Source organism: Myotis lucifugus, unplaced genomic scaffold (assembly GCF_000147115.1).
Source record: "Myotis lucifugus unplaced genomic scaffold, Myoluc2.0 scaffold_485, whole genome shotgun sequence".
In the NCBI taxonomy this organism is placed as follows: domain Eukaryota; kingdom Metazoa; phylum Chordata; class Mammalia; order Chiroptera; family Vespertilionidae; genus Myotis; species Myotis lucifugus.
Window position 1 is genome coordinate 378,191 of NW_005871533.1, and position 22,887 is coordinate 401,077.

The 22,887-nt window shown below is 60.1% G+C and overlaps 2 protein-coding genes across 21 annotated transcripts in view; both read left to right on the forward strand.

Moving 5' to 3' along the window:
• Positions 1 to 347: 347 nt before the first annotated feature.
• Positions 348 to 20,274, forward strand: LLGL2 (LLGL2, scribble cell polarity complex component). Of its 20 annotated transcripts, none has more exons than XM_014445821.1 (25): positions 348 to 441; positions 7,905 to 8,002; positions 9,131 to 9,212; positions 9,450 to 9,565; positions 9,975 to 10,133; positions 11,743 to 11,905; positions 12,073 to 12,205; positions 12,539 to 12,593; positions 13,129 to 13,283; positions 14,437 to 14,654; positions 14,734 to 14,801; positions 14,904 to 15,057; positions 15,144 to 15,248; positions 15,432 to 15,724; positions 15,814 to 15,964; positions 16,318 to 16,468; positions 17,340 to 17,456; positions 17,580 to 17,746; positions 18,132 to 18,396; positions 18,625 to 18,778; positions 19,067 to 19,095; positions 19,288 to 19,335; positions 19,483 to 19,525; positions 19,646 to 19,707; positions 19,942 to 20,274. In XM_014445821.1, exons 1-25 carry the CDS (start codon positions 367 to 369, stop codon positions 19,947 to 19,949), a joined length of 3,069 nt encoding a protein of 1,022 aa, XP_014301307.1. In that variant the 5' UTR covers positions 348 to 366; the 3' UTR covers positions 19,950 to 20,274. The 20 variants fall into 20 exon arrangements, 14 of the variants coding, with proteins under 14 accessions (XP_014301307.1, XP_014301310.1, XP_023600502.1 ...); XM_014445824.2 differs by having other exon boundaries at positions 19,646 to 19,684; XM_023744734.1 differs by lacking the exon at positions 9,450 to 9,565 and adding an exon at positions 10,840 to 10,844 and having other exon boundaries at positions 19,646 to 19,684.
• A 2,193-nt stretch (positions 20,275 to 22,467) lies between these two features.
• Positions 22,468 to 22,887, forward strand: part of MYO15B (myosin XVB) — a 31,245-nt gene continuing 30,825 nt past the window's right edge. The window contains 1 exon segment of the mRNA XM_023744768.1: positions 22,468 to 22,595. Within this exon segment, the coding sequence (XP_023600536.1) occupies positions 22,468 to 22,595 (128 nt within the window).

Consider the following 22,887-nt stretch of genomic DNA (forward strand, 5'->3'; position numbering starts at 1 on the left):
TTATGGTTTTTCAGAAATCAGGTTAACAATTAAGCTAATTAACCTCTGGGCCTCCTGTTCCTATGAAGCCTGGGTAAATGGCTTCCTCCCCCAGCTTCTGGGCTGGGTTTACAAGGCCACAGGTGGCCAGGAGCAGCGTTAGAACATTAACCAGTCCTGGGCCCTGGGTATGGAGCGCCGGTTCCCAGGGGAACCACACGGCACAGATGGAGCGTGGGGAAGCCGAGGACGGCGGAGCTGACCTAGCCCAGGGGCGGCCACCTGCTGGGCTGGGCCTGGCAGGCCGGCTCTGGACCTGGGCTGCGTGTTTGCCTCACCCTGGCGCTCAGCAGCTTCTCTTTCTCCAGGGGCTGCACGCCAAGCAAGATGAGGCGGTTCCTGCGGTCGGGACATGACCCTGCTCGGGAGAGGCTCAAGCGGGACCTCTTCCAGTTCAACAAGGTAAGGGAGCGGGAGCGAGGGGACACAGCAGGTGCTCAGGTGAGCACCACGTTATCAGCCTCCCACAGGCTGGGGCGGGCGCTCGGGTTGCCTTTACTTGATGAAGGTCCTTACTGGGCACTGCCCACAATGCCTCAGGGGACTCTGACTTTGGAAATGGGGTTTGATTAGAGGGCTTTCCCTGGGAAGGGCAGTGGGATGCCCAGGAGTTGGGACTCTGCAGATCACCCTGCCTCTTCCAGCCTCAGCTTCCCCACCTGTGGAATGGGGGTAAAACAATCCGCCCTGTCTACCTCCTCACAGGGTTGTGAGGAGGCTTAGGGACAGGAAAGATGAAAGCATATCGAAGCCTGCCAGGTGTGATAATGTTCCTGTGACCCAGGTCCCCTGGGGGAGTGGCTACAGGCCATGGCTGTTCCCACCCTCCTCCGATTGCCTCCAGAGGCAAACACAACTTTCTGTAGGTGGAACACGTGATTCCTGGCAGGCTCCAGGCCTGGGTGAGTGGGGAGAGGCACTGGGGAACTTGCCAGGGTTGGCATTTGACTACCCCAACCCCACACCTGCTCCAAGGCCCCCAAAGTCGGAGTGACATGTCACCTGAGATCACAGGGAGGGTCCCAGAAACTCCTCAGGGCTCCCCGAAGGGGACAGGTGCCCGAAAAGGCCGGAGCTGTAAACAGGAGGAGCACAGCTGTGGTTTACTGGCTCTTGGGCCACCTAGCAATCTGCAGCTCTTTCGGGGTAATTAGCCCCTCACCTCTGCCTTGATCTAGGCCAGCGGTTCTCAACCTGTGGGTCGTGACCCCTTTGGCGGTCGAACGACCTTTTCACAGGGGTCGCCTAAGACCATCCTGCGTATCAGATATTTACATTACAATTCATAACAGTAGCAACATTACAGTTATGAAGTAGCAACAAAAATAATTTTATGGTTGGGTCACAACATGAGGAACTGTATTTAAAGGGCCAGAAGGTTGAGAACCACTGATCTAGGCCCTGGGCCTCCATGCCTAGGCTTCCTCTGCCCCAGAGGGTGGACTGCAGCAAGAGGCGGGCTGGGGACCCCTTGAGGAGGTGGTGATGGACAGGGGTCCCAATCTGGCTTCACCACGTAAAGCCGGGTGACCCTGTGCGGAGGGTCAGCACAGGCTTGTTACAGGGACACGTGGGATTAGATCGGTTAAGTGCTCGCAACACAGCAGTCGAGGAACTTGAGCTGCTCTTTTCAAAGGCAGCCTCCCAGGGCCAGAGCTCCCAGGGCTTCGAGGGGGGCGGGTTTCCCCTCATGCTCTGCCCTCGTCCTCGACTTCCTGGGCCTGTGGGAGGTGTGGCTGCCCTCAGCGCTTGCCATGAGGCCACTGGCCTCTGAGATCTCGGCTTCCCTAAGTGAGTGCCTCCTCCCACTGGCAGAAGGAAGCTGTGGGCAGGGCTTTTGGGTCTCGGGGAAATGGGGTGCAGTGTTGGAACTGGGGGATCTCTGGGCCCTTGGGGACCTGCCATTGTTACTCCCAAATTTGCTGGGTGCCTATCTCAGAACCTCAGCACCGGCTGGAGGATCCTGGGTGACCCCTATGTGCCTCCATGCCCTTGGCAACGCCAGGATTTCACACCCTGAAAAGGCGGCCAATTTCAGTGGAAACCGGAAAAACAGGCTCAGCAAGGAGGGATGAACCCCCGCCCCAAGTTCTACTGTTTAGGAGGGTGGGGCTGGGGTGCGGCTAGGGTAGAGGAATCGCCCCTCCATGTCCCCCAACTGGTGGTCCCCACACCTTGCCACCCCATCCCCAGGCCTGGTCAGGAAGGGGGAGGGGAGGCTCCTGGAATTCCTTCCTCCTTCCATTCACTTGCAAGAATTGAGCACCTACTGTGTATACAGCCCAGGCCTGGGGCTCTGGGAATCTCAGATAAGACCTTTGCCTTCCTGGTGGGAGGGAGGGGGCTGATAGTCTGAAATTCCACGGGTTGGGAGCAGAGAGGAAGAAGGGGAGAGTCTGGGTGTGGGGATTCGTCTCATCCAGGCTCTGGGTGAATGGTGGCGCCTGGAGGGTTGGGATTGGAGGGTGAGGCCACATCCTGGAAGATTTGGGAACCTACATGGTTCCACCCATACTAGTCCCTCCCCAGGCTCCCCCCAGGCTGTTGAGTCGCAGACCAGGAAGGCTGGGACCTGGGAGTCTGGGCCTGACACAGCAGAGCCCTGGGTATAGAATGCTCTGAAGGTGCCTGGCACACAGGTGCCATACCAGGGCTTTCACACTGCGGGGGGCGCTGGCTGGGAATGAGGACCCCCAGTGTGTTTGGTAACTTCACCCCTTGAGCCTCTGTTTGTCCGCCTGTGAAGCGGTGGTCTGTGGTGTGTGCTGGGTCCTCAGGCTGTTGGGAAGACGGATGAGTCAGCTGACAGGATTGATTGAGGGGACCCAGGGACCCCATGGGCATCTCAGTAGAGAGGAAGTGACTCCGAGCGGACATAAGCTCGTGTCAGAGTAAAACCCGCTCCTCGAAAATCCCTCCTGGCCTGTTTCCCCTGGTGGAACGACCGGCCATTTGATGAGGGTGCCTGGGCCCTTCCTGCCGGCCCCCTCCTCCACTCCCGGGCCCTGAACAAACACAGTGTGCCTGCCTGCTGCCCCGTCCAGGGCCAGGTGGTTTTGTCTTGGCTTTTTCATGGCTGGGCCCCTGGTGTCAGGTGACAGCCACACCGGGCAGGCCAGGTTGCTGCCACCGCCAGGAATCTGAGCTGACCACACCCGGTCTGGGGCAGTGCCACCCAGCCAACCTGGTGTGCCCCCTGTGGCCCTGGCAGCCCTCCTTCCCATCACCCCACGCTCTGGGGACTCCTCAGCCCTCAATCTTGGGCAGGCCCCCCCTTGCCGAGGGCAGGATGAAGGACCCCCCGCTCTCTGACCAGCAGCCTTGCCATCTCCCTTCCGGGAGCCTGGAATGGGTCCTGGAGCCAGCGGGAGACAGACGGGCCTTCTCTCCCACACCGGGCTAGTGTTGCAGTTTGGCGGCTCCTGCAAATCTCTCCTTTCCCAACTCTCTGTCAAAGGAGTTCATTGTTCTCTCCTCCCTTGGCAGAGGTCACCTGAGCCAGGAGCAGGGTGGGGGCAGGGGCAGGGCCAGGTGGGCTGGATGCTGAGCTCAGGAGGTAAGGGAGGTTGGCTGCCAGGCGTTGGTCATCCTTCCAGCTTGAATCTGAGCTGGAGAAGCTGGGGTCTGGGGCTTTGAGGGCCGCCCTGGGATCCATGCCTGCTGTCCCGCCCCAACCTCTGTCCTGGGTGGAGGCTCTGTGCCTTGGAAGTCGCACAGCAGGCCTTCTCCCCTCCCTGCTCCGGGGACCGGGAGGGAAGGTGCTGCCCGTGGGGAACTTGCATGTCCAGTAGGGAGCTGAGTCTAAAAGGCTGTGGGGAGTGTCAGGGAGGGGCCACCAAGGAGTGGGCAGAGCACCTGAGCTTGAGGGGACAGCTGGACACTGGCCAGCGGTGCCTTCACCCTTCCTGCTTCCCACGCTGCTCCCGCCCCCGGTTTCCCGCTCCTCCCTGTCACCTCCATTAATTGACCTCGATCCTCTCCCCAAATCCAAGTCCCTTCCTTCCCGATTCCTAACACAACCACCCCCCCATACCTGCCCCGGGGGCCCTACACCTCCTTGCCTAGCCCAGGTCTCTGCAGCAGGACTAGCTTTGCTCATTCGGGGACTTGGGGGCCTTATTCGAAGGTTGAATTGGTGCTGCCGCCGCCCCTCCCCTCCCTGGGACCAGGGATCCCCCGTCACCACACTGTTCTCATTTGATCCCACTCTCGTGGCCCCTGGCCAAGTAGGGTCATTGTGAAATTGCCCTTATTTGTGTGTGGTTTTGTTTTTTTAAATATATTTTTATTTATTTCAGAGAGAAAGGGAGAGAGAGATAGAAACATCAATGATAAGGGAGAATCGTTGATCAGCTGCCTCCTGCACGCCCCACACTGGGGATCGAGCCCGCAACCTGGGCAAGTGCCCTGATCGGGAATTGGACCTGTGACCTCCTGGTTCATAGGTCGACGCTCAGCCACTGAGCCACACCGGCCAGGCCCCTTATTTGTTCTTAAGGGAGCCTTGTCCCTCCAGAGTTGTCACCTTAGAGAAGACACCCTGAGGGGTGCAGGGAACAAGGAGAACCTGGGAAGGAAGTTGGCCTTAGCGGCAGGGCCTGTGTGCTCTGTGGGGTGAGCTGAGCCTTCCAGCCGCCTCAGGTGGTCTTAAGGTTCATCTTAAGGTTCATCTTAAGGTTCATTGTGTTCGAGCCAAGGACAACGCTGGTGTTGTCCCACTTATCAGATGTGAAATGAGGCTCAGAAGCCGAGTGGCTGCCCAAGTCCACACGCCTTCTAAGTGGCAGAGGGGGGTTCAGAGCTCAGTGGGCCCGACTCAGTCCCTGTCTGTCTAGGTCAGCTTATGGGAAAGCGGGGAGGGAGGGGCAGCACAGTGACGCCAGGGCCCTGGGGGGCATGAGGAATCAGTCGGAGTGATTGAATGGTGGGCCCAACATTTGTGTCCCTCTGGGTTAGGCCGCTCCGCAGTAGGAGGGGTCGGGAGATGCTAGGAGAACTGCCTGCCAGGGAGTCAGCCCTGTGTTCTCAGGCCTGCGAGCCTGACCCAAAGCTGCAGGCTGTCTTCTCCTGGCGGGACTTGCCTGCCCGCGGCCTGAGGCAGCCTCCTGTAGGGCAGCTCAAGTCCCAAGAGGAAAACAGTAAGAGCCACATATGTGATTTGAAATATTCCAGAAGGCCTATCACAAAATTCTTTTAACAAGTAAAATTCATTTTGATGAAAAATTCTGTTTAGCCCACTATATTCAAAATACTGTTTCAATATAAATTAATGAGACTTTTTAAAAAGTCTTTGAAATCCCAAGTGTGTTTTACCCTCACAGCACATCTTAGTTTGGACATTAAATTTTCTTTGGAAATATGTGGTCTGAGTTTAGAGCTAAAGATTTACAGCTGAAAAAGGAGACCCAGCCCAGCTAGTGTGGCTCAGTGGTTGAGCGTCGACCTATGAACCAGGAGGTCACGGTTCGATTCCCAGTCAGGGCACATGCCTGATTGTGGGCTCGATCCCACAGCAGGAGGTAGCTGATCAACGATTCTCTCTCATCATTGATGTTTCTATCTCCCTCTCCCTTCCTCTCTGAAATCCATACAAAAAAATATTTTTAAAGAAAATCCAAAGCTTGGTCTCCTCGACTCCAGCCCCTGTTCCTTTGAAACCCAAGAACATTCCTACATAGTTTTCCAGTAACTGAAGTGAACGTCCATCTGAAATGCAAGTTAATTAAAATAGAATAAAATTAAAAAGTCTGCCCCTTGGTGGCACCAGCCACCTTGCAAGTGCTCGGTGCTGCCTTGCGACTGTCGCGCTGGGTCACGCCAGGCGCAGGCCTCCTACTGGCCACCGGGCTCCTGCAGGACGCTGCCCGCAGAGCCCTCCAACCCCAGCCTGCTGCTGCCGTGGTTCTGGGAGAACGCTCCCGTCCCAGGAGCGTCTTCCCGAGCTCTGGCTGCTGGCCTCCTGCGGCCCCAGCAACCTGGGCTGGCTGCGGCCTAGTGGGGGCCCCTGGGGAAGCTTGTCCCCCACACCCCTCATGTTCCCTGCCCCCCTTTTCCTGGGAAATGTTTGCATTCCAGACCCTCGCTATCTCCCCACGGCTTCTCCAGGCTCTGCATTTTTGACATAGCTGAACAGGGACCTGGGCGGCCAGCGGGGCTCCTGCTGGGTCGCTACTGCCCTCCCAGCCATTTTCAGGGCAGCCTGTGTCCCTGGCAGAGAGCCAGGCCTGAGGGCGCCTCCCACACCTGGTGTCCCCAGACGTCCCCAGAATAGGCCCTTTGGGAGCTGCTCCCTGGCCTGCTCCCAGCATGGGGCCTCCGACCATGGACCACGGGCCTGGACAGCAGGCGGGCAGCGTTGGGTTTGCTAAGTTATCATTCCAGCTGTCAGCAGGGCTTATCTCTCTCTGCTCCTCGGAGGCCCGACTGGATAGCCAACCGAAGCCCAGAGCAGAGCCCTGGGCCGCAGGAGAGCGGCCTCATCGGCGCGGCCCTTTCCTGCAGGGCCGTCTCCATGGTTTAAACCAGAAGAAATCACTAGACTTGGAAGCAGGTGCTGGCCTCCCTTTGCCTGCTGTCATCTAGGTCTGCAGGTTCAGGGGCCCCTGGGGCGGGAGGTGAGGGGTAGGCTTAGCTGATAAAGAAACAGCAGAAGCCTTCCTAAGATGGTTTGCCGAGTAATCTGTAGGGTTTCTATCTGTCCCTTTAAAACCTGGACTCCATCCCTGCCACCTCTGCCTGTGGGAATGCTCAGAGCTGCAGGCAAAGACGGGAGTCCAGGAGGGGTCATCGGTCAAGTGGCAATTGCAGGACCTCTAGAAACAAAGAAAACGTTTAACAACAGAGGCCTGGTGAGTTAGGGCACCTCCCACAGCGAATATTCTTCCACCATTGGGTCATTTCAGTGCTTTGACAACCTGGGCTGGCTACGGGGGAAACAGGCTACAGGGCTGCTCAGGTATAGGAGTATCAGGTGGTAGGGCCCCAATTAGGTCTCTGCGTTTTTTGTTTGAATATTTTTTATTGGTTTCAGAGAGGAAGGGAGAGGGGGAGAGAGAGAAACATCAATGATGAGAGAGAACTATTGATCGGCTGTCTCCTGCACGCTGGGGATTGAGCCTGCAACCCGAGGATATGCCCTTGACTGGAATCGAACCCAGGACCCTTCAGTCCGCAGGCTGACGCTCTATCCGCTGAGCCAAACCGGCCAGGGCAGGTCTCTGTGTTTTAAGGCAGGACACGCGCATACACTCACAAGCTCGGGGAAGACAGACACACACAGATGTTAGCGAGGTTTACTTCCGGTTGTAGGAATGCAGGTTACTTTTGTTTTCTTTTTCAAACTCCTTTATTCCAAGTTTTCTGGAATGCGGATTACTTCTGTCCTAAGACATGAGCAAGAGCACGTGCCTGCACCAGCACCTGGGAGTTTCCTGTCTGGGAAGACGGAGAGCTCCCGTGCTAGGAGGGCCCTGGCAGAGCAGACAGTCAGGGCTGGAGGAGCCTGGACAGTGCAGGGCTGGGAAGGGCCACCGTGGCTTCCTTCGGACCCCAGTGCCAGGCCCCCAAAGCTTCCTGCACCCCCCGTAGGAGGGCTGGGGGTTGCCCACAGTACACCTGGTGGAGGAACTGAGAGTTCCTGGAGACCAAGTGGCCAGTGTGTGTCAGGAAAAATGAGTTCCCAGGGATGGGTGGTCAGGTGGCCCAGGACAGGGTCAGACATGGGCTGGGGGAGGGGGTGGGGGACGGTCCGCACATGGGTGTCTGGGTGGGAGCCTGAATGGGACTCGGTGCCGCCTTCCTGCTGGGGTGGCTCTGTGCTGCGGCTTCTTGGACGTGTCTGTAGGCCCGTGTGGCTGTCATTGCAGACGGTGGAACATGGCTTTCCGCACCAGCCCAGCGCCCTCGGCTACAGCCCCTCTCTGCGCATCCTGGCCATCGGCACCCGCTCCGGAGCCGTCAAGCTGTATCCTTTCGGTGCTCTCAGCTCCCGCCCTGGGAAGGCCGGGAAGGGGCGAGGACTTGGCATTGGTGAGGTGCAGCAAGGACCCCCGCCCTCCAAGAAAGAAACAAAGCAAGTTGGGGATGGTCTTTCTCACTCAGGGGCGTCCCACATAGCCTCTCGGGGTCAGCCCTGAGCGCAGTCCGTGGAGGCGGGGGGGCCAAGAAGCCTTTCCCAGTGGGAGTCAGGGGACTGGCCCGGGCTCTTTGCAAACCAGAGAGCAGTGCCGGGCTAGGCCAGGGGAGCCGTGCCGGGGAGCCGCTCTTCCAGGTTCTCCTCCCCGCACACGCCCCGCACGTGCGCACGCACCAGAGAGAGTAAAGCAGACTCCCGGTTGGCAGGGACGGCCCCCCCTGGCTGAGGCTGGATAGTGTCTGGTTGGCCGTCTTTGTCTGAAGCATTAGCTCTGGGCCCTTTCAGAGGGTCCAGGACAGGTCACTGCTCGGCCAGGCCGGCTGGGCTACACACCTTGGCGCACTCCTGCCCCATCTAACCTGAGCCCAGGGTGAGCCCCGGGGTGTGGGGTGAGCCGGCGCCGGGAAGGCTGGGGGCCTGCAGCCACGGGGCTGGGCTGGGGGTGGTGTAAACACTGCAGGGCAGGGGCCTAGTCCCACTGCTGGCTCAGCCCTCCCTCGGCCGGTTAATCATTGCCAGGCCATGGCCATACCCTGGTGACCAATCCCCTTGCCCAGACTCCTGGTCACAGCTCTTGGGGCTGGGCCCGCAGGGGTGCCCGCGGCTTCTCACAGGTGCCACCAAGCGGCAGCTGAGGGGTCTGTTGCAGCTCAGGTTGCAGGGTAGGGGTGGGGTGGGAGGTGGCGCCGAGCAGCCTAACAGTTGCCACGGGGTCACCCTTACACAGTCATCCCCACCTGCCTGGCTGGGAAGGCTCTCCCTGGTTGGCTGTTCCCACCCTCAGGGGTCAGGTCACTGGCCAACGCCCTCCTCCCCACCCCAGGCCCCAGTCCTGCTGTCTGGGGAAAGGGCGAGCCACCGTGTGTTACACCCTTGCCATGGGGCCCAGTCCCCGCTCTCGGGCCGGCGAGGGGTGGCGCCTGCCTCTGGAGGTTTTCCTGAGCCTGCTGCTCCCAGCTACGGTGCCCCGGGGGTGGAGTTCATGGGGCTGCACAGGGAGAACAACGCCGTGGTGCAGATCCACTTCCTGCCTGGCCAGGTGAGGGCCCCTCTGCGCCCTTCTTACTCTCACATCTTCCCGAAGGAGAGGCAAGCATCTGGGGGCCCTGGGTGTGGTGCTGCTGGGAGGACCTGGGACCACCACCCTTCCCCCTAAGAGTAGGGGGGCCTTTGGGTTTGGGGCTCTCTGAGACCGCCGTGGTGTGTAAAGGCCACGCGAATGCTGGCGCTCCCGGGTCAATGAGACAGCACGCTCCTGCCCCCGTCCCCTCCCTAGTGCCAGCTGGTCACCCTGCTGGACGACAACAGCCTACACCTGTGGAGCCTGAAGGTCAAAGGCGGGGTGTCCGAGCTGCAGGAAGATGAGAGTTTCACGCTGCGGGGCCCCCCAGGGTAAGGATTCGGCCCCCTTGCTCTCCCAGCCACCCTGACCCATGCACCCAGCTTCAGGGTGGGATCACCCTTTGAAGGTCCTAGGAGCCCTTGGGGGTCCTAGCAGGCGTCTGAGCCCACACGACGCCACCCGAAGGTGCTCTGGGTGGAGTGGGCGGGGCTGTGCAGGAGGCTCCCAGGGGGTCTCTGCTTCCTGGGCGGACTCTGCCATCTGCTTCCCGTCTTGGCAGAATGTAGCCAATATCTTAGTCCTAGCCTGAGACTCTGGACTCTATTAAAAAAGACCTTACAGCCTGCTTTCCTAGGGATGGCCTTCCCGGGGTGAGGAGGGCAGCCAGGGTCAGAAGCCCATCCGTGGGGTCCCTGCCTAGACAGCGGCCAGCTCACGGGTAGCTGTTCCCCTCCGCAGGGCTGCCCCCAGCGCCACACAGATCACCGTGGTCCTGCCACACTCCTCCTCCAAGACGCTCTACCTGGGCACCGAGAGTGGCAGCGTGTTCGTGGTGCAGGTGCCAGGCTTCCGCACGCTGGAGGACCGGACCATCAGCTCGGACACCGTGCTGCAGCGGTGAGCCCGCGGACCCCGCTGTTAGGAACCCGTCCCCTGGACTTGGCATGACCCTCTCCCTTTGGTCCCGGGAATGTGTCAGGAGCTTATCATTTCTCTCCGGGAAGTCTAGGCGGCGGGAGGAGAAGCTCAGCTCCTCACCTGTCCCCCAAATTGAGAACCTCACCCCGTAGGATGTTATCATCATGGCACTAGAAGGGGTCTTGTGGGTGACTTATCACCTCATTTAATGAAAAGGAAAATGAGGCTCAACATGATGGTGTCGTGTTACCAACTCTTAGCCTCTTTGCCCTGGTGCCATGTATTTCACAACCCCCGGGGCTCCCAGTGGGGCAGACGCCACACACACCGCCCCACGCCAGCGGGGCAGCTTCTGCCCATGCTTGTGCTTTGGCGTCTGTGTAGGTTTCCATTCGCACGCAGGCTCCAGGCCAAAGGTCCTGACAGCCACAGCCCGGGGGGTGCTCCAAAGCTTTTGTGAGATCCGGTCTGGGTCAAGAGGGAGGAGACGAGGGTTGCAGCAGGAGAACGTCCTGCGGTTCTGAGGGGTCCGGGGGAGGCTAGGGTGCTGATACTCTTGCAAAGGAGCCGTCTGAGGGAGGTCCCCCGGGGGCGAGTGGCATCAACCCTGCTGCACAGCTTCCTTTTGATATTATTCTTTTTTTCTCTCTCTTTTTGATATTATTTCTTCTCTCTATTTTCCAAGATGGTGTAATTCTCACATTGCTTACTTCTAAGTTAAGGGGAAGAAACTTTTAATTATATAAGTAGTAGATCGTTGTAGAATCCTTCAAAAACTGAACCGTTACAGATAAGGGTGCAGGGAGTTGACCCCCCACTCCCGTTTCTAGAGGCTGGTGCTCGCGGGGTGTGCTGTAGAGCATTGGTACGTGGCATGGGCATAAGTACAGAGGGTGCCCTTGGGGGTCGTGTGCACCAGGGCAAGTACAGAGGGCTTTGGTTTGGGTGTAGAAATGCCCTCAGGTCCAGGCTGTTTCCTACTGCCCATCCTCAGAGTTGGCTCTTGGTCCCATGCCTGCTACCTCATGGCCTTCTATTGGCTGCAGCAGCTCCAGACTTCACATCAGCATTCCAGGCCCAGGGAAGGAGGTGGGGGGGCAGGGTCAAGGCTCAAGGCCAGGCCAACTAATACAGAGCTTTGTTCTGTGGGTCTTAAACACTTCTTTTGATGAAATACCACCTCCTTACAGAAATGCACTAAATGTGAACGTGCAGTTCAGTGGATTGTAAAGTAAGCATCCCCACAGCCAGCCCCGGGCAGAGAAATAGAGCCCGCCGCCTCCCAGGAGCCTCCACGTGCCCTTCCCAGGAGGGACTCCCTCCCTCCCTCCCACCACAGCGACGTTTCTGGAAATCACTTCCCTGCCTTTCCTCATAGTTGTGCTGCCTGCGTTTACATCCTAGCAGGGCACCACTGTCCTGCTCTACGCATTGCTTCTCTGTCCCCTGGATGATGTGTGCCCGCAGCTCTCCGTGCTGCACATTCAGTGCCCGCGGCCACGTGGAGTGCCGTGTGCCGCTGTGCCGTGCTCTCAGCCAGGCCCCGGGGTGCACGTCGGTGTGGGCTCACAGTGCTCCCCTCACCCAGGTTGCCCGAGGAGGCCCGCCAGCGGCGGGTGTTTGAGATGGTGGAGGCCCTGCAGGAGCACCCTCGAGACCCCAACCAGGTCCTCATCGGCTACAGCCGGGGCCTCATCGTCATCTGGGACCTGCGGGGCAGCCGCGTGCTCTGCCATTTCCTCAGCAGCCAGGTGGGTGGTGCCTCGGCTGGTGGCAGCCGCCACGGGGCTCTCCCAGATCCCATTATCGCATACAGCCCCTGTGCCAAGGCGTGGGGGTGGGCGTGGGGGCGGGGGTATCGGTATCGGGACCATCGCCCTGACCCCAGCCTGCGCTCTCTCCCTTTCCTCCCCTGAAGCAACTGGACAGTGCCTGCTGGCAGCGGGACGGCCGCCTGATTGTCAGCTGCCATTCGGATGGCAGCTATTGCCAGTGGCCTGTGAATCCCGATACCCAGCAACTGGAGCCCTTGCGCAGCTGTGTGCCTTACGGTCAGTGCTCCGCCTGCCTGGCGGGGGCCTGGCCCTACCCCGTCACCTGGGACTGTCTTTCTTTGTGCGAACCCATGTCCTCTGTGCCCAGCCGGCCTTCCTGCATTCGGGTGTAGGCACCCCCCTCATAGCAGTAAAACCTGGGGCCCAGAGAGGTGACGGCTTTGTCCAAAGCCACATGGTGGGTTTCCTGGCGCCTGTGTGGCTCCCTTGGGGCAGAGCTCCTAGCAGAGGTCCACGGAGAGGGTGTGGGGTGAGGGCTCTGCTCGTGTAGACCTGCGTGCCTCTGCGGGTGGGCAGATCCGTTCCAGCTAATAATTCCTGTTCTTCTAGGTCCCTTTCCTTGCAAAGCTATTACCAAAATCTTCTGGCTGACCACCAAGCAGGGGTAGGTACCGCTCTCTGCCCTTTGCCCTTTCCAGGTTCTCCCTGGAGGGCTGGAAGGCCTCTGCGGGAGGCGGGTGGGGGGACTATGCCTTAGGGTCCCACGTTGAGGTCTCAGGCTCCAGGGAAGGAGAGAGGGCCGTTCATAGCTCATGGCCAGGTCCTGAAAAAGACATTCCCATTCTCTCCCTTCTGCACTCCCGGGAGGCGATTAAGATCGGCAGGTTTCAGACCTGTTTCTTCAAACAATCACACGGGGAGACCCGTGCATAAGCAGGAGGGGGGCAGCTCTGGTTGGAGCAGGAGTGGCTGCAGACTCAACCCACAGTTCCCCTGAGCTGCTGCAGTCAAGAAGAGATGAGGGTCTTGCCTTTTGACCCCCTCTTGGGGACCTGGAGTGGTCACTCACCCTGAGACGAGCCTCCCTCCCGGCCCCTGCACAGAGGCCAGTCACAGGGAGTCCACGCTGCCCGGTCAGCCAGTGGCTGTCTGCTGTTGTGTCAAGAGCCCCAGCCCACCGCCCTTTTCTGTGCCTGCAGGTTGCCCTTCACCATCTTCCAGGGTGGCATGCCTCGGGCCAGCTACGGGGACCGCCACTGCATCTCCGTGGTGCACAATGGCCAGCAGACAGCCTTCGACTTCACGTCCCGGGTCATCGACTTCACTGTGCTCTCCGAGGTGGACCCAGCGGCGGGTAGGCGAGCTGAGGGAGTGGTGTGGGGAAGGCCGGACTCTGGGAGGTGTAGGCAGACCGTCCTGTCTGTAAAAGGAAGGGCCTGCACAGAGGTTCCCAAACCAGCCACCCCCTGGGGGCCACTGAGGCAGCAGCCACAGTCCCTCTCTCCCTGTCTCTGCCAGCCTGGTGGCTCCATGCTTGCTGGCCACACCTCCTGCCCACTCCACGCTCTCTTTGCCCTTCCCTGGCTCAAATGGGGTTTTGGTCCAAAGGGGGCAGCTCTGTATTATTGGGTTTAATACCCACCCAGCTGAGAAAAGGGGCCCTGGTGTGGACATGGGAAAGACCTCATGGGCTGGGGCCAGCTCTGAGCCGGCCTCCTGGAGCTCAACCAGGACAGCAAAGCCCTGAGTCAGCCTCATACACTGGGTGACAGGCAAGCCCAGAAAGGGCTGCTGTCGAAACCTGGAGAGGAGGCCTGGCGGGAGATGTCCAGGAGGCGGGCCTTCTCTCCACCTGACGGACATGACAAGGCCTGAGGCCGCCAGGGGAGGGAGTGGGGGGGCTCCTCACGCCTGCCACAGGTGCTGGGGCAGCGTCCAGTTTTTTTGTCAGTCCTTTTGGATTTTCTCCATAAACGGTCCTGTCATCCGTGAACCAAGGCAGTTTTATTTCTTCCATCCCAATCTGCACACCTTGTGCTTCCTTTTCGCATCTTACTGCCTTAGCTGGTACTTGAAAAGGAGCCTTGTTCCCACGCTTAGCGGAAAGCTTCGAGTGTCTCCCCGTGAAGATGTTAGCTGCAGCTTTTCACAGATGTGCTTTGTCCAGTGGAGGAAGTGCCCCTCTAGTCCTAGTTCACTGAGAGTTTTTGTCATAAATGAATGGGTCTGGGTTTTAGCAAAGGCTTTTTCTGCATGTGATCGTGGGCTTTTCTTCGTCGGCCTGTTGATGTGTTGGTTTTCAAAGGTTGAAGCAGCCTTGCACACCTGCGATAAATCCCACTTGGTCGTGGCGTATGTTTCCTTTTATACATGGTTAGATTTCAAGCTTGTGTTTGAAGGCAGATTCCCTGGCTCCAACCCTTAAAGCATCAGATTCTGCAGGGCCAGGCTGGGCAAACTGCTTCCTACTGGCTCCTGCAGCCCCTGACCCTTGGCCTGTCCCCCAGCCTTTGATGACCCCTACGCCCTGGTGGTGCTGGCCGAGGAGGAGCTGGTGGTGATGGACCTGCGGGCGGACGGCTGGCCACCGGTGCAGCCCCCCTACCTGGCCTCCCTGCACTGCTCCGCCATCACCTGCTCCCATCACGTCTCCAACATCCCCCTCAAGCTGTGGGAGCGGATCATCGCTGCCGGCAGCTGGCAGAACACACACTTCTCCACCATGGTAGGTCCAGCACCCGCCCCGGCCCCAGCCCCACCTGGGAGCCAAGCTCCCGCACGCACTTCTCGGTCTCACCCTCTAGGAATGGCCTATTGACGGTGGCATCAGCCTGGCCCCAACCCCACCCCAGAGAGACCTGCTGCTCACGGGGTAGGTGATTTATGCTGCTCTTCTCCTGCATAGGAGGATGGACAGGGTGGGAGCGGTCCCTGGCACCCTCGCCCGGCATCCTTCTCACGGCTCTGCCTACAGGCACGAGGACGGCACCGTGCGGTTCTGGGACGCCTCGGGCGTCTGCTTGCGGCTGCTCTACAAACTTAGCACAGTCCCTGTGTTCCTCACCGACACGGACCCCAGTGAGCACCTCAATGCCCAGGGTGAGGACGAGTGGCCCCCGCTCCGCAAGGTGAGGCCAGGAGCCTGGGCACCGGGAGGGCGGGGACAGGCTGGGTCCAGTGCTCATGGCCACCCGTGGGCCTCCTCTCCCGTTAGGTGGGCTCCTTCGATCCCTACAGTGACGACCCCCGCCTGGGCATCCAGAAGATCTTCCTCTGCAAATACAGCGGCTACCTGGCGGTGGCAGGCACAGCAGGGCAGGTAGCAGGCGGGATGGGGAAGGGAGCAGGGGGAGGAGTGATCAGGTGACTCTGGGTAACGTCCAGGCCTATGAGCTTCCTTCTCAGGCTGAGGGCACAGCAGGACAGGAACCAGCCCCCACCCCACCCCGAGGTGCTGTCCCTGGGTGCTGGGGTTGGCTCAGCCCTCTGCCATCCCATCCAGGTGCTGGTGCTGGAGCTGAACGACGAGGAGGCAGAGCACGTGGTGGAGCAGGTGGAGGCTGACCTGCTGCAGGACCAGGAGGGCTACCGCTGGAAGGGGCACGAGCGCCTGTGTGCCCGCCCGGGACCTGTGCGCTTCGAGCCCGGCTTCCAGCCCTTCGTGCTGGTGCAGTGCCAGCCCCCGGCTGTGGTCACGTCCTTGGCTCTGCACTCGGAGTGGCGGCTCGTGGCCTTTGGCACCAGCCACGGCTTTGGCCTCTTCGACCACCAGCAGCGGCGGCAGGTCTTTGTCAAGTGAGCAGGCTGCCCATGGGGGCTGGGGCCTGGGGCCTGGCGCGGACCCTCGGGCCCTGGCCATGCTAATGGTCTGATGTCCCCCCCAGGTGCACCCTGCACCCCAGCGACCAGCTAGCCTTAGAGGGCCCCCTGTCCCGCGTGAAGTCCCTAAAGAAGTCCCTGCGTCAGTCCTTCCGCCGGATGCGTCGCAGTCGGGTGCCCAGCCAGAAGCGGCGGCCAGCGGGGTCCCCGGGAGAGGTGAGGCCACCCGGGCAGAGCTGGGGGCAGCCAGCAGCGAGCCGGACTACCCCTCCCTCCCACTTGCTTTGGCTGCAGGCACAGGCCCTGGGCCCACCAATAGGTTTACATCCTTGCCCGCTGCCCACCAGTTATGTGGCCTCCGTTTTGTCACCCTGCTCCTCTGTGCCTCAGCTTCCCCAACTGTAAGAGGCAATAATTGTAGCGCCTTAGGGTCAGGTCCTCAGTAAATGCTACCAGGCAGGGAGTGGCGTGAGCTGGGACCAGTCTCCCCCTAGAATGATGGGTGTTGAGCAATAGATGCCCCAGGGAGGTCAGGCCAGAGCCCCCCTCAGGCTGGCCCCACCCCCCAGGTGCCGGAGCGGAGCTGCCGGACAGAGCGGCTGGGCCTGCAGAACATGGAGCTGGCGCCCGTGCAGCGCAAGATCGAGGCCCGCACAGCGGAGGACTCCTTCACGGGCTTCGTCCGGACCCTCTATTTCGCTGACACCTACCTGAGGGACAGTGAGTAGCCAGCCTGGGGTGGGAGGGCCCAGGCATGCGCCCCCGGCATGAGGGCAGGTTGGTGGCCCCCTAAGAGGGGTTTCCCTTTGTGAGCGGGTAGAGACCAGGGCCTGCCTCTCCCTCCCCTGCCTGGGCCTCCAGGTCCCTTTGTCCTGGCTTCATGTCCAGGTTCTACCACTCTCTAGAGCAGTGATGGCGAACCTATGACACGTGTGTCAGGTGACACGCGAACTCATTTTTTTGGTTGATTTTTTTGTTAAATGGCATTTAAATATATAAAATAAATATCAAAAATGTAAGTCTTTGTTTTACTATGGTTGCAAATATCAAAAAATTTCTATATGTGACACGGCACCAGAGTTAAGTTAGGGTTTTCAAAATGCTGACACGCCGAGCTCAAAGGTTCGCCATCACTGCTCCAGAAGATGGGTCTCAGCTTCTCCCCTGTAAGACGGGGGAATGTCTTCCTCCTAGAATGGCTGTGAGGGTGGGACATGCCTGCTGCTACGCCGTGGGCCTGGACAAGCTCCCTCACTGTCTCTCCCCTGCCCGCTCCTGCGCCCTCCTGCCAGGGTACGGGTGGGCGTGGGCTGTCCGCTCCTGTATTGCAAGGGCCGGCTGTCCCAGGTTCAGAGCCATCAGTGTTTAGGGCCCTTGGTTGTCAGAGAGCCTTCGGCGCCTTCTCCCCATCTGCACCCCGGAGGCAGGCAGAGCCCCCTTGTACAGAGGAGGGAAGTGAGGCTTACAGGGTTGGCTGACTTGACCTTGGAGTCACACAAGTGACTGGAAAGGCCAGGACGTAAGCCTAGGTCACCTGGCTCCACCTGACCTCCAGACCCAGGGTTGCATATAAACCTTTGCCTCTGGGCAGGCTCCCGCCACTGCCCCTCTCTGTGGGCCGGCACCAACGGGGGTACCGTCTACGCCTTTGCCCTGCGTGTGCCCCCAGCGGAGCGGAGAATGGATGAGCCCGTGCGGGCGGAGCAGGGTGAGTGCTGAGCAGGGGGAGAGCGGAGGGTGCTGGTCTGCCTTGGCTGGGACAGGGCGGTGCTTCCAGCCTCACTCTTCGCCCGCCCACCAGCCCCATCACCTGCCTGCTTCCTTCCCGTAGTCAAGGAGATCCAGCTGATGCACCGAGCACCAGTCGTGGGCATCCTGGTGCTGGACGGACACAGTGTGCCCCTTCCCGAGCCCCTGGAAGTCGCACACGACCTATCGAAAAGCCCGGACATGCAGGGAAGCCACCAGCTGCTTGTCGTGTCAGAGGAGCAGTTCAAGGTGCTGCACGGTGGGGACGGGGTCCCGGGAATCCTCGGGACATCCAGGGGGCTCATGCCTCGGGCACAAATGACGGTGGCTGGGACTCTTAAAGTTGTGTATGCAGTTGGCATATGCAGGAGGGGCTGCAGGGGCACCGGAAAGGAGAGGGGTCTGTGTGGCGTCCCCGGGCCCAGGTCAGCGGTGGGGACACTGAAGCAGGACCTGTCTGTGGGAGGAAGTGGCCCAGCACCGTCATGGTCCAGGTGCAGTGAGCGCCTGTCCTGGTGCCGAGGGCGTGCCGAGACCGAGCAGGCTTCGCTGGGAAGTTGGGTGGCATCCGGTGGACGCAGGGAAGTGATCAGTGGGGTCTGGCCATGGGTGTGACCGCCGCCCTGTGCCCCAGGTGTTCACGCTGCCCAAGGTGAGTGCCAAGCTGAAGCTGAAGCTGACTGCCCTGGAGGGCTCGAGGGTGCGGCGGGTCAGCGTGGCCCACTTCAGCAGCTCTCGCGCCGAGGACTACGGGGAGCACCACCTGGCTGTCCTCACCAACCTGGGCGACATCCAGGTGGTCTCGCTGCCCCTGCTCAAGCCCCAGGTGCGTTACGGCTGCATCCGCCGGGAGGACGTCAGCGGCATCGCCTCCTGCGTCTTCACCAAACACGGCCAAGGTGTGCAGGTGGTGGCTCGTCCTGCCTCTGCGAGCCGGGCGGGGCGTGGGGCTCCCGCTGTGCTGCAGGGGCTGCTGGGAAGGGCAGCCAGGGGTGTGTGGCCAAGGCCAGGCTCTTTGAGAACTTTGAGGGGAGCTCTGGCCCCAATGCCCCTGGTTGGAAGCCCCATTGTCAGCAGCCGCAGGTCCTGAGAGACCAGGCTGGCCTCACCTAGTCTCCACCCCCCAGGTTTCTACCTGATCTCGCCCTCGGAGTTTGAGCGCTTCTCTCTGTCCACCAAGTGGCTGGTGGAGCCCCGGTGTCTGGTGGATTCTGCAGAAACCAAGAACCACAGTCGTCCCCGCAATGGATCAGGCCCTGAGAAGGCCTTGGGCCGAGCCAGGTGGGTAAAGGGCACGTGGCCTTTGCCCCAGCCCCTCATCCTCACCCTCCTGATGGCGCCCACTGGGAGCTGCCACATTCCCCCTCCCCTGTGAGCTCAGCCCACCCTCCTGGCTCTGGCTCTTTGCCCCCCTTCATATACCCCTTCCTCCCATGTGAGCTGCCACCAGGAAGGGGCTTGGCTTCCCTCCCAGGCGCCCCCTGCTCAGGGCAGGCCAGGTGAGCTGACCTCATGGACCAGAGCGGAGAGCCTAGTGCCCCCTGATCTTTACTCTCTCTCCCCCCACAGGAACTCAGGGAGCCAGAGTGATGGAGAGGGTAAGACAGGCCAGGGGAGTGTGTGAGCACACCTGGGCCAGCCCGGGCCCAGACATTGGGGGATGGAAGGAGGAGAGGGGACCCCAGGGGAACAGGTGTGTGTGTGTGTGTGTGTGTTCAAGCTGGGGGTAGAAACAGCCTCCCCTCCAGCCCTGGGTTCGGGGCTCTCCTAACCTGACCTCTGCCTTCCAGAGAAGAGGCCGGGCCCCGTGATGGAGCATGCTCTGCTCAATGATGAGAGTGAGTTGGGGGCTGACAGGAGGGATGTTCCTTGGGGGGGAGTTTGGAAGGCCAGGGTGGAACTGAGGGGGGCAGACCCACCCAGCACCCCATCAGTGAGAGGAAGAGAAAGGCCCCGCCCTGGCCTCACCAGCCTCCCTTCCCCAGGGGTCCTGAAGGAGATCCAGAGCACACTGGAGGGAGACCGGGGGTGAGTCATTGCCACTTGCAGGGTGGGCCCCCTGGTGCCAGGAGAGCACCGAGCATGAGTGTCCTTGTCTGCCACCCCAAGTCCCCATGGAGGGTGACTGCCCTGTCTTTGCCCATGCAGGAGCTATGGCGACTGGCGTTCCCAGCAAGTGGCCATGAGGTACAGCCCCAGCAATGGGGGAGGTAGGGGCCCTGAGACCGGCTGCGCGTGGGGAGGGGGTGGCTGGGAGGGCATGCTCCTGGAGGGATGGGAGGAAGAGCCCCATCCCCAAGGTCCTACAGGCCAAGGGTCCATCTCAGCCCTGACACATGCCCTCCTTGTTCTGGCAAATTCCAAGTCTGGGCTCAGGTACATGACGGAGGCCCCGTCCTGCCCAGGATGCACCTGAGTTTCCGTCACTCTCTCTCCTTCCGCAGCCAAGTGAGCAGGCCGGGTGTCCAGGCTGTGCGGTGAACACTACTGAGGGCTCTTCCTCCGGGCACTGGCCCGCCTGGAGGGCCACGCACCGGGCCGGGTTACAGGCTGGGGCCCCCTCAGCTTCCACTCTGCTGCTGCTCCTGGCCTCGGGAGAGGAGGGACCCGGCCCCGGGGCTGTCCCTCCCCGGGCCTTGTCTGTCTCGGTCCTTTTGTCAATGTTGCACAGTTTTTATCATCCCCCCCTGCTTTTTGTAGTGGGTTGGGTTTTAAATTATAAATTTTAACTGCCTATGGGTGAAAAAGTTTTTAATAAACACCTTATTACCTCTTCACTGGTCCAACAATTTGAATTTTTCAATTATGCAGAAATTTCCCATATAAAACCATTAGCTGGCTCCCCGCCTCTGGCCCTGGGGTTGGCCCTGGGACCAGGCTGGTGCTCAGGAGGATCCGCTTCTTCGGCATTTGAAGCAGCTAAAGGTCCCTGGGTGTCCGGTCATTGCTGTGCCTCTGTCTTTGGGAATAAATGGCAGGAGTTAACCAGCTGGAGTCTGTCTGACCGCATCCCTGGGTCAGGGCAGAGGGAGTCCCCTTCCTGTCGGAGGGGAAAGACACCCAGCCTGGCCAGTGTGGCTCAGTGGTTGAGCGTTGACCTATGAACCAGGAGGGTCACAGTTTGATTCCCGGTCAGGGCACATGCCCGGCTTTCAGCTTTGATTCCCAGTGTGGGGCATGCAGAAGGCAGCCGATCAATGATTCCTTCTCATCATTGATGTTTCTATCTCTCTCTCCCTCTCCCTTCTTCTCTGAAGTCAATAAAAATATAATTAAAAAATAATAAATACAAAATCCGGTTAAACTAACTCACACAAATGAACAAGTGACATGAAGTTTCCTGCCAAGAAGCCAAGAACTGAAGATGATGGTAACACTGCAAGCGCCAGTAACAGGAGAAATGGCACAGCCAGCACTTCCGTGGCTCAGGAAGCTTCGTGGCAGCAGCAAGGATCTGGCCAATCAGGCTGAACAAGATGGTAACATACTCACACTCCTGAAAAGGTCACGAAGACTGACAATGGATTTATATCCGCACTCACTAGGACGGGCTTTGTCTTAAGTACACTGCGCTTTGAAATATTAGCTAATGTCAGCTGATATTTCAGTTGGCATGTTTCAGTTCTAAGAAAACATTCTCATATTGAGAGTGTGATCAACGATTTTTACTGATAGCCGCTCACAAATGGAAGGGCTTGGCACTCTCTGGAACGCGTGTTGATGGAAGCTGGGCTGGCACGGAGAGGAGTTCAGGGTCTTCCAGCAGCAGTCCAGGAGAGGTGACCATAGGGGCAGAATGGAGCTATTTGAGAGGTTGGATTGACAGACAGCCGCCATGAAGGCGAATGAGTGGGGAGGAGGCAGTCACTGCCGACTCCAGGGCCGGGGAGATGGTCCAGGGCAGCTGGACACCTGGTCTAGAGGCCTGGATCTTCGAAGCCAGGCAGACCCAACCACTGAACACTGGCTGTGCCAGTGATGGCTGTGTGGCCTTGGGTAAATGACCTCACTCCTGGGCCTTAGTTTACTTCTCTGTAAAATGGGGCAGAATAATAGGGCCTGCCTCAGGGCTGTAAGGATTAAAGGAAGAGTCTGCAACATCATCGCACAGCACCTGGCTCCTAGGACACAACCAAAGGAGTGAAAGTCGTTCACGGAGGGCGGGTGAGGCCTGGAGGGTGGGTGAGGCCTGGAGGGTGGGTGAGGCCGGAGAGGAGATGGTTCTTGGAAGGAGGGAGTGTGGAGTCGGAAGAGGGCTGGGCACAGGGTGCAGGCGCTCACAATACTTGTGGACAAAGCAGGTGAGGGCGTGAAAGAGAAAAGGAGGAGGAAGAGAGGAGAGAGAACTGCCCTAGGGGGTGGGGCCGCACTTTCCTGGGTGTCCAGTTGACCAGCTGAAGGTGTACATTTATGCTATGCTGGTTTCTTTCCGTTTTATTTCACCATCTCAAAGAACGACAACAAACTAACAAAACTCATGCAGTGCTCGCTGTGTGCCCCGGTTAGCCTGGTCCCGTCTTCTGGGGAATCCAGGGGCTAAGGGAGGCGGGTGGGTGGCCCCTAGAGCCCAAGGACTGAGAGGAGGGCTCAGACAGGTCCTTTCCGCACCCCTCACCCCCTGCCCCGCAAGCACTGAGGCCGCGGCGGCTCTGTGTGGCCCAGTGCCAGGCGGCCTCGCTGGCAGCGACTCCCTGGCGGAACAGTTGCCCTGTCCTCGGCCTTTGTCCGCAGCTGCAGCGTCTCCTCTTTCCTGCGAGGCCTCTGCTTCATTGTTATTCGAGGGGTCAGGACCCACAGCCACTTGCATTATTGATGCTCATGCCTAAGGCGGGAGGTGCGGGAGGGGGGTGGGGGGGTGAGGCTGTAGACCCCGCCAGAGCAGAACCGGGTGGTGCAGGGCAGAGGGCTGAGGGAGTCCCGGGCAACCAGATCCAAGGGGAGAGGGGGAAGCCCCTCTCCACGGGGACGCCATGGGCGGGAGAAAGGGCAAAGCGCCCCGGTGCCCCGAGGGACCCAAGAGGCCGGACTCAGGGGAGCAGGAGTCGGGGTCCCACCAGCGCAGACGGCGCGGCCAGCGGGGACCGCCGACAGGGCCGTGGTGAGGCTCGAGGCTCGGGACCTGCCTCGGACCCCGCCACCGCGGGAGCCCCGGGGACTCCTGGCGGCCGCAGGAAGCCCACCGCACAGGGGAACGGCGGCTGCCCACGGCCAGGGGCTGGGCCTCCGCCAGCGGCTCGGGGGAGGCAAGGCAGTGCCGGGCGTCAGGGACACGGGCCCAGGGAGAGCCGTGAGCCCGGGGACGGCCGTGGGGGGCGCCTGAAGGACAGTCTCCCCCGAGGAGAAGGGAGAACAGGCGGGCACGGCCGCCGCAGGAGGAAAGGAAAAGGCCG